Genomic DNA, 9,049 nt, shown 5'->3' with positions numbered 1-9,049 from the left:
AAAATGAAAATGAAATAATCATACCTAAAAATAATCAAAGTATTGAATGATGTCATAATTAAAACATTACCTTGGTTTTATAGTTTAGTTAATGTTTTATCTCCATAGATTTTCCATGTCATGACATAGATACGGTCTCATATTCACACCTGCTGGTTGAAGGAAGTGTTTCTCAGGAAAATAATCTGGGTAATTATTTCATTCATGTTCACTCATCCATTCATCTTTTGAATATGAACTTTGTTCTCATGTAAACGCATTGTTATTTATTGTATAATGCTTTGGTGCCACTGGGTTTTAGCATGTCTCAATGTCTCACACCTTATTCATGCCTTTAAACAGCTGGGTGATTTTATCTGATCTCCCACAGGAAGAGTCTTTTGTCTCTTCAACACTGTGAGAGGTAACAAGAGTGTGTGAACTTTTCTTTGGGGGAGGACTAAATGTGTGAAAACAGCACTGTACTGCTTTTTGTTTCTGTAGAAGGCATTTAAACTCAGGACTTTGCTGGGTTCAGGAGAGACTCTGCTAGTCATTCTTCCCGCAATGGCTCCTCTCACCAAGCTTGGATTTTTGTTCTTTTTTGATTAAAGGAGGTTAGCTTCCACTCACCGTTTGTCTGCAGGCTTTATTAAATGGAAACTTCCACAACAGCACCAAGCCCAACTTGTTTGACCTGGTTCCTTGTCTTTTGTTGCTTATGTAGGTCCAGTGGTCAGTGAGGGCAAGGACAAGTGTGGAGGCATGATCTCGTGGGTGGAGCTCACCAGGATTTCCATATTTAATACTTGAAGTCAAATTAAAACCGGTGTACTTAACAATGTCTCTCCAACAGTTTGTGTGCTGTTTCTCTGTGATCGTAGTTCTCTTATGCAAAGGTGAGAAATTGATTTTATTTGCAGTACTACACTATTTTCTTATGGGCTATAGAAGAGCGAAAGATTAATACAGAGATACAAAACATTAAACATTAGTCACATTTTTTCTGCCAGGTTACTATTAAAGGGCTCACTTGGCATATTCCCTGTAAGGACAGGAAAGTCACATTGTGTTATTTTATATAGACATTTCCAACTTATTCATCAATAAACTGGCAAGTATGTGTTTAGCACGTGTTCGGCAGAGCTGAATTCAGTAACCTAATAAAAACCAGTGTTTATAAGGGAAGAGACGATACTGGCACAAGTACAAATGACAAAATCTTTGATTTGATTGCTGTTGAATAAATAAATAAAATTGAATTGTTAGCAGACAAACGATATTAGAAATTGAATTTTTAAATTACATGGGCAATATCATAAGATGTAATATAACATAATATAGTATAATATAATATATTTAATTTGCTATTGGAAAAAACACTTTTAAATTTCCTGAAAGGACTGTTTTAGTTTTTAAATCACTCACTTTTCCTAAAATTCTGTGAGCAGGTCCAATTTCAATTTTTACATATTTGTTTCCTCTCTCTCTGACACGTGCTGACAAAAGCAAATCGTGATGTGCAATACACTGTTTTAACTAGTTATCGCTGTTTCAATTTTCAGATGCTGATTCACAGCAGCCTGGTAAGCATCCAAGAACAATTTTACACATTCTGCAAGCTTCAGGTTTCAACATGATTATTTCCTCCTCTCAGCTGCAGACAATAGACGATACTCCTCCCATTTGTTTCAGCAACAAAGGAGTGCTCGGAGTCTTTTTCATTTGACATTAATCCTACAGTCTACACCCTTGGATAGACGTTTTGTTAAGTTAAATATTAAATGCCAAAGTTATGAAACTATAAACAATGACTAAACATATTGGTTTTACAGCAAGGACAGGATACGATGCCAACATATTTTAGGATTGAATGTCTTGTCATGTCTCCCTCCCCTCACTCTCACCCACTCGTGGCATATGGCCGTCCTTCCCCTAGCCTGGTTCTGTCGGAGGTTTCTTCCTGTTACTGTAGGGTCTTTATCCTTACAATACAAAGCAACCTGAGGCAACTGTTGTTGAGATTTGACTTTGAAAATTTTAATTTGGAGAGGACCGAATATCCGTAATATACTGACCAAGTCACAGCTTTGATTGAAGTTACCAAACAGAGCAAATATATTTGTCTAACCCTACTACATGAGTTAAGACATGATCATTTTTACACCACCAATAAAATGTTGCATATTGTATTGCATTTTAAATTACAACTGGCTCTCTCTGAAAATCTGAAGAATACTGCAGGAAGTCTACCTAAAATATAGTATTATTAAGCCCTGTTTGCAAAAAACAAGAATCTTCACAAATATCAGCACCAAACTGAATAAAAAGCTGCAGTCTGGGGAGGTTTGAAAGTTGACTTACAGTCAGTGGAGTTTGTTGTACAATCAGCATGTTTTAAGAATCTTTGCATCTTTCTTAGTAAAGGCGCTTGCAGGCAGACACAATCAAAAACAACATGACAGATAAATTGCCAAACATTACGCCTAAAACAATAAGGAATGCTCTTTGCTTTACCAGTAAGAAACCAAGATGGCGCCGCGTATGGATGCCCTGGTGCTTCAGTGCGTTACTTTTGTCTTGTTTTTGTGCATTTCTTCTGTGTCTGGGCACTCCTCTGGATATTCTTACACCAGAGAAGAGCTCCTTAACTGCAGGACTACAACGCCTGTGGATTTATTTCCAATATTTGTCGCATCTGCGGCAGATTTACTGCTGACTCTGATCAGGAACGTGAGACGTCGAAAGAGAGGTAAGCGAGCCGGCGTACTCGTGCGTTTGAGGAAACGCGGACTGAGAACGGCCCTTCCTGGGATCTTCCTTTCTAATGTACGCTCACTCTGGAATAAGATAGACGAACTGGCCCTGATGAGAAGCATGAACAGAGACTTTGCCTCCTCCTGTGTCTTATGTTTTACGGAGTCGTGGCTCAGTGAGGACATCCCGTGAGTGAGGACATCAGATGAAAGCTGGAGGGCTTTCATCTGCTGCGCGCGGACCGGCAGGCCGCTCTCTCCGGTAAAACCAAAGGTGGAGGTGTCTGCTTCTACATCAATAGTGGCTGGTGCACAGATGTAACAGTGATTGCTCAGCACTGCTCTCCCTCTCTGGAATATCTTTTTATTCACTGCAAACCGTTTTATTCTCCGCGGGAGTTTGCTTCATTCATCCTGGCCGCTGTTTACATCCCGCCAGACGCGGATGCGCAAGCAGCTCAGTGCGCACTCGCAGAGCAGATTCTCCACACGGAGCGGACATACCCGGACTCTCTCATCATTGCTCTTGGGGACTTTAACAAAGCCAATCTGAGCCATGAGCTTCCGAAATACAAGCAGTATATTAAATGCCCGACCAGAGAGGAGAGGACATTGGACCACTGCTACAGCACGATCAGCGGGGCCTATCGCGCGGTGCCGCGCGCTTCACTCGGACTTTCTGATCACGTCATGATCCACCTAATCCCCGCGTACAGACAGAGGCTGAAGCTCTCCAAACCTGTCGTGAGGACCAAAAAACTGTGGAGCAACGAGGCTGTGGAGGAGCTTCGCACGTGTTTGGAGACCACAGACTGGGACACAATGAAGGCTGCTTCTAACAGCTTGGACGAGTTTACGGACACTGTCACCTCCTATATCCACTTCTGTGAGGACAGCATTGTGCCATCACGCACCAGGGTGAGTTATAACAATGACAAACCCTGGTTTACCCCTAAACTCAAAAAGCTGTGGCTGGAAAAGAGTAAGGCGTTCAGAAGCGGAGACAGGGACTGCTACAGAGAGGCCAAGTACAGGTTCACTAAGGAAGTGGACATTGCCAAACATCAGCACTCTGAGAAGATGCAGCAGCAGATCTCAGAGAATGACTCGGCCTCTGTGTGGAAAGGTTTTAGGAATATTACAAACTACAAGCCTAAAACCCCCCACTCCACTGATGACTTGCTCTTAGCCAACACCCTTAACGACTTCTACTGTCGTTTTGACGAGCCATCAGGCAGCCTTCACACCTCCAACGACCCCAACAATAGAGGCACTTTGGACACTCATTCCCCCACCTCTCCCCCCTCCATAGAGCCATCACCACCTTCAAACTGTTCACCTGCAACACCCGCCCCCTCACCCCACACAAAAGAGGATTTCACACCACCTCCTCCGACCACAACTCTTCATATTCATGAAGCAGATGTGAGGAAGCAGTTTAAGAATCTGAATGCTCGGAAAGCTCCCGGCCCAGACGGTGTGTCTCCTGCCACCCTCAGACACTGTGCAAACGAGCTGGCCCCAGTGTTTTCTGGCATCTTCAACTCCTCACTGCAGGCATGTCATGTGCCTGCCTGCTTCAAGTCCTCTACCATAATCCCTGTCCCCAAGAAACCTAGGATCACTGGACTAAATGACTACAGACCCGTGGCTCTGACATCTGTGGTCATGAAGTCATTTGAGCGCCTAGTTCTCTCCCATCTCAAGACCCTCACGGCCCCCCTCCTGGACCCCCTGCAGTTTGCATATAGAGCCAACAGGTCTGTAGACGACGCCATCAACATGGCCCTACACTTCATCCTGCAGCATCTGGACTCCCCAGGAACCTACGCCAGGATCCTGTTTGTGGACTTCAGCTCTGCCTTCAACACCATCCTTCCAGACCATCTCCGAGGCAAGCTTTCCCAGATGAATGTGCCTGATCCCATCTGCCGGTGGATCACTGACTTCCTGACGGACAGGAAGCAGCACGTGAGGCTGGGGAAGAATGTCTCGGACTCCCGGACCATCAGCACCGGCTCCCCTCAGGGCTGTGTTCTTTCTCCTCTGCTCTTCTCCCTGTACACCAACTGCTGCACCTCCACCCACCAGTCTGTCAAGCTAATCAAGTTCGCAGATGACACCACCGTCATTGGGCTCATCTCTGACGGGGATGAGTCTGCCTACAGGAGGGAGGTTGAACGTCTGGTGTCTTGGTGCAGCCACAACAACCTGGTGCTGAATGCCCAGAAGACAGTGGAGATTATTGTGGACTTCAGGAAGCACACAGCCCCACTCCCCCCCATCATCCTGACTGACACCCCCATCACCTCTGTGGACTCATTCCGCTTCCTGGGTACCACCATCACCCAGGACCTGAAGTGGGAGTCCACCATCACCTCCGTCATTAAGAAAACCCAGCAGAGGATGTACTTCCTGAGGCAGCTGAAGAAATTCAACCTGCCAACACGGACGATGATGCAGTTCTACACCGCAATCATCGAGTCCATCCTCACCTCCTCCATCACCGTGTGGTACGCTGGAGCCACTATCAGGGACAAACAGAGACTGCAGCGTGTTGTGCGCTCTGCTGAGAAGGTGATTGGCTGCAGACTCCCATCTCTGCAGGACCTGTACACCTCCAGGACACTGCGGCGTGCAGCCCGGATCTCAGCTGACCCTTCTCACCCTGGACACAGTCTGTTTGACCTGCTCCCCTCAGGCAGGAGGCTCCGGTCCATTCGCACCAGAACCTCTCGCCACAAGAACAGTTTCTTCCCCTCTGCTGTTGGACACATGAACAATAACCACATGACTGTCCCCGCCACTAACACATGACCCTACGCTGTGTCACTGCATCATTTCATGTCTGGCACTGATCACCACCTGCACTCATGTATATATCTTTCTACGTAGCACTCATAATTCTTATTCTCATGTATATATGTTTGGCACTGATCACCACCTGCACTCATGTATATATCTTTCTACGTAGCACTCATAATTCTTATTCTCATGTATATATCTCGTGTATATCTCATGCACATATCTTTCTTTCTACATAGCACTTTAATTCTTATTGTCTGCACTGAAGCACCGCAGCAATTTCCTAATGTTGTAAACCTCAACATCTGGCAATAAACCCATTCTGATTCTGATTCTGATTCTGATCTGATTCTGATTCTGATTTTTATTGTGGCTTATCAGCGTACTCACCATTTAACTTGCATCCATTTTTATTTATCAGCATGCGGCATGACTGCAAAACATAGCAGAATTGTAGGAGGTCAAGATGCACCCCCAGGAAGTTGGCCCTGGCAGGCAGCTTTATCCATTTTTGGCAGTTTTTCCTGTGGAGGGTCCCTCATCACCGACCAGTGGGTGTTGACGGCCGCTCACTGCATTTCATTGTAAGTCACCATTGTAAGTTTCCATTTTTAGTAATAATAATGTTCCTGCATGGTGTTGCAGGAGTTAGCACTGTTTCCTGACTTCAAAAAGTTCTGGGGGGTTTTTTAGACTTGTGATTTGTAAGAAAATGGATAATTTTGCACTTGTCTGGTTATCATGTGGTCCCTTTTTTTAAGCTATTTTTTTGGTTCTAATGACTGATGGCTAATACTAACATGAATAAAAGGCCTTGAAGAAACTGTTGCTGTTGCTTTGATTTGACTCTATATAAATAGCACATTAAATCACAGCCAGATGAGAAACTTTCCATCAACTGGAATATATATATATATATATATATTACTGCATTTGTTACTATGGTGACTGTTATAATGGTCAACATAAGATGCTATGAAAATAACTATATATATTTTTCCGTTTTTTTCCGTTTTGTCAAGACTTGAACTCTCCTTCACAAAGGTCCATCTGGGTCGCCACAGCCAGTCAGGTTTAAACCCAAATGAGGTGACACAGACACTTGAAAACATTGTTTGCCATCCCAACTACAACCCTTTAACAATTGAGAACGACATATGCCTCCTGAAGCTGTCGGCTCCAGTGAATTTCACAGACTACATTCAACCCATCTGTTTAGCCTCTGAAAACAGCACTTTCTACAGTGGGACCAGCAGCTGGGTCACTGGTTTTGGTAGTACGGCAAGTAAGTTACAAAAAATTTAGTTTATTTTACTTTACTTACTTTATCAAGGTTCAAAAAGAATAGTGAATAGTATGATGTACAGTTTGGAGATGGTGGCTCTAACAAGAAGACATGAAGCTGAGCTAAAGATGTCTAAGGAGCTTGTAAAGAAAAGCATCTGGACTCCTTTAAGTGGCTTGAAGACGTTTCAACTCTCATCCGAAAAGCTTCTTCAGTTCTAGAGTCCCAAATTTAAGTCCTGTGGCAGTGTCCCCCCAAGAGGGACAATGGACCCCCTAATGATCCTCTATCTAATCACATGAGCCAAGGGGGGACACTCTTGAGGGGTTACTCCCACAAGGCTTAAATCTGGGACTCTCAATCATTTGACCTTAGAACTGAAGAAGCTTCTCGAATGAGAGGTGAAACCTCTTCAAGCAACTTAAAGAAGTCCAGACGCTTGTCTCCACGTTCCTTAGACTATGATGACCTGGATGACTGAGAACCTTCATAGACATACTGAGCTAAAGATGTTTCGATTTTCATTCATGAGACCATCAGAGGGACAGCTCAGGTTGAGCGGTTTGGAGACATAGTTAGACATATGGTTTATACAGTGGAGAAGAGGTGCACAAGAAGGAACATGGTGGACAAAGGGTATTGAATATATGGAGCTGCCATGCAGGAGAGAAAAGAGCAAGACCACAAAAGAGCTTCATGGGTGTAGAGGAGGACATAGCAGGAAAGAATGCTAAGAATAGCATGAGACTGAGGCAGATGATCCACAGTGGAGGGAGAAGAAGATGGTGCTGGCTTCTTTAATAAAAGCTCTTGCATTTGAATTTTTTCCAATTAGGTGATGGTTCACTTTCCAACATCCTGCAGGAGGTGAATGTACCAATAGTGGGAAGCAACGAGTGCAAATGCTACTATCAAGACTTCAGTGAGATCACAGAGAACATGATCTGTGCTGGGTTAAAAGCTGGAGGGAAGGATTCATGTCAGGTAACACCCACTGTTTGTTTACAAGATAGAGTGGGATGTTAATAAAACAAATGCTGCTAGTTACTTTTTAAGGAAGTAATGCATCATGTTACTTCATTAATTCATGTAGAAATCATTTGTTACACTACTTGTTACATTACTGCACCATGGCCTCTTACTCAGACATGCAAATAATCTGTTTCATGTTGACACGATCCATACTTCACCAGGATTGATCTTACTGAGACAAGTCAGGACCTCTACAGGACGCCTATCTGTCTTAACTTTTATCAATTTCTTTTTACAGGGAGACTCCGGGGGACCACTTATGACAAAGAAAGAATCAGTCTGGGTCCAAAGTGGAGTTGTGAGCTTTGGTTATGGCTGTGCTGAGCCTATGAGACCTGGGATCTACACTCGTGTGTCCCAGTACCAGAAATGGATCAGCGACACCATCACCGGCAAATCACCAGGCTTTGTTACCTTCACCTCGCCAGGCACTGATAGTGATTTAGACTTCACTTGTCCGATAGATGACAGTGTGTTTGACAGTGGTGAAAACCTGATCCACTTCACTCACTTCACCTCTCTCTGTGTTCTTGTTGTGTTGCTCCAAGTGTTTGTTGGAAGTGATGGAATTTAACTCATCACATTTACTCAAGTTCAGCATTGAAGCTTGAAATAATTTTTCTTTATGAAACTTTATAACCTAGAGGTGAAGGCTACACTTTTTATTCCAATAGATTTATGGGGGAGCTTCAGTTTCAACTTACCCAATTTAGGATTTGAGTATTTGAGAATACACAATCTAAAATTTTTATAAATGAAGCACTAGGTATGAAAGTAATGGGAAATACTAAAAAAAAGTTGAGTCAGTGAGCATATTAGACATTATAACACAGAATAACTTTTTATCTGAAAATGTAACATGTTTACTTATCTCTACTGTCTAAAATATGGTGAATTGCTTTACTTTGTCTTACTTCATTTTAATCATTTAAGACATTTTAATGATTAAAGCAGTGGCTCCCAAACTTTTTTTGCTAGGCTCCCCTTTGTTTTACAAGAAAAATGTTCGCGCGCTCCCACCATTCTCGCACGCACAAACACATCCTCCAACCACACACACCCACATTTTGCTCCATTGCGGTTTCTTTCACACCTCAAACATTTAGTAAACAGTTAAACAAATACAAGTAATCTGGAATAAATTACAGGTAGTAAGAAAATAAACTACCAGGTTTTAGTTTTTACCAATTGT

At 43.2% G+C, this 9,049-nt stretch overlaps 1 protein-coding gene across 2 annotated transcripts; it reads left to right on the top strand.

The window, feature by feature from the left end:
* Positions 1–820: 820 nt before the first annotated feature.
* Positions 821–8,431, top strand: LOC146714278 (serine protease 27-like). 2 transcript variants are annotated; one of them, XM_085450752.1, is made up of 6 exons: positions 821–878; positions 1,545–1,565; positions 5,962–6,124; positions 6,563–6,816; positions 7,661–7,809; positions 8,096–8,431. In XM_085450752.1, exons 1-6 carry the CDS (start codon positions 821–823, stop codon positions 8,429–8,431), a joined length of 981 nt encoding a protein of 326 aa, XP_085306878.1. The 2 variants fall into 2 exon arrangements, with proteins under 2 accessions (XP_085306878.1, XP_085306877.1); XM_085450751.1 differs by having other exon boundaries at positions 6,563–6,825.
* Positions 8,432–9,049: the final 618 nt, after the last annotated feature.

This window comes from Copadichromis virginalis, linkage group LG3 (assembly GCF_057382275.1).
Source record: "Copadichromis virginalis isolate Kocher_CV1m ecotype Utaka linkage group LG3, C_Virginalis_male_GT1.1, whole genome shotgun sequence".
Lineage (NCBI taxonomy): Eukaryota > Metazoa > Chordata > Actinopteri > Cichliformes > Cichlidae > Copadichromis > Copadichromis virginalis.
Note: the sequence above shows the minus strand (reverse complement) of the source record. Positions and strands in the feature narration are given on the sequence as shown.

Bases quoted from the DNA above. Each gene is read 5' to 3' on its own strand.
- LOC146714278 (XM_085450751.1), top strand. From the start codon at position 821: ATGTCTCTCCAACAGTTTGTGTGCTGTTTCTCTGTGATCGTAGTTCTC. The intron at 879-1,544 runs GTGAGAAATTGA...TTCAATTTTCAG, and splicing joins CGTAGTTCTCTTATGCAAAG to ATGCTGATTCACAGCAGCCT. The intron at 6,125-6,562 runs GTAAGTCACCAT...CGTTTTGTCAAG, and splicing joins GCCGCTCACTGCATTTCATT to ACTTGAACTCTCCTTCACAA.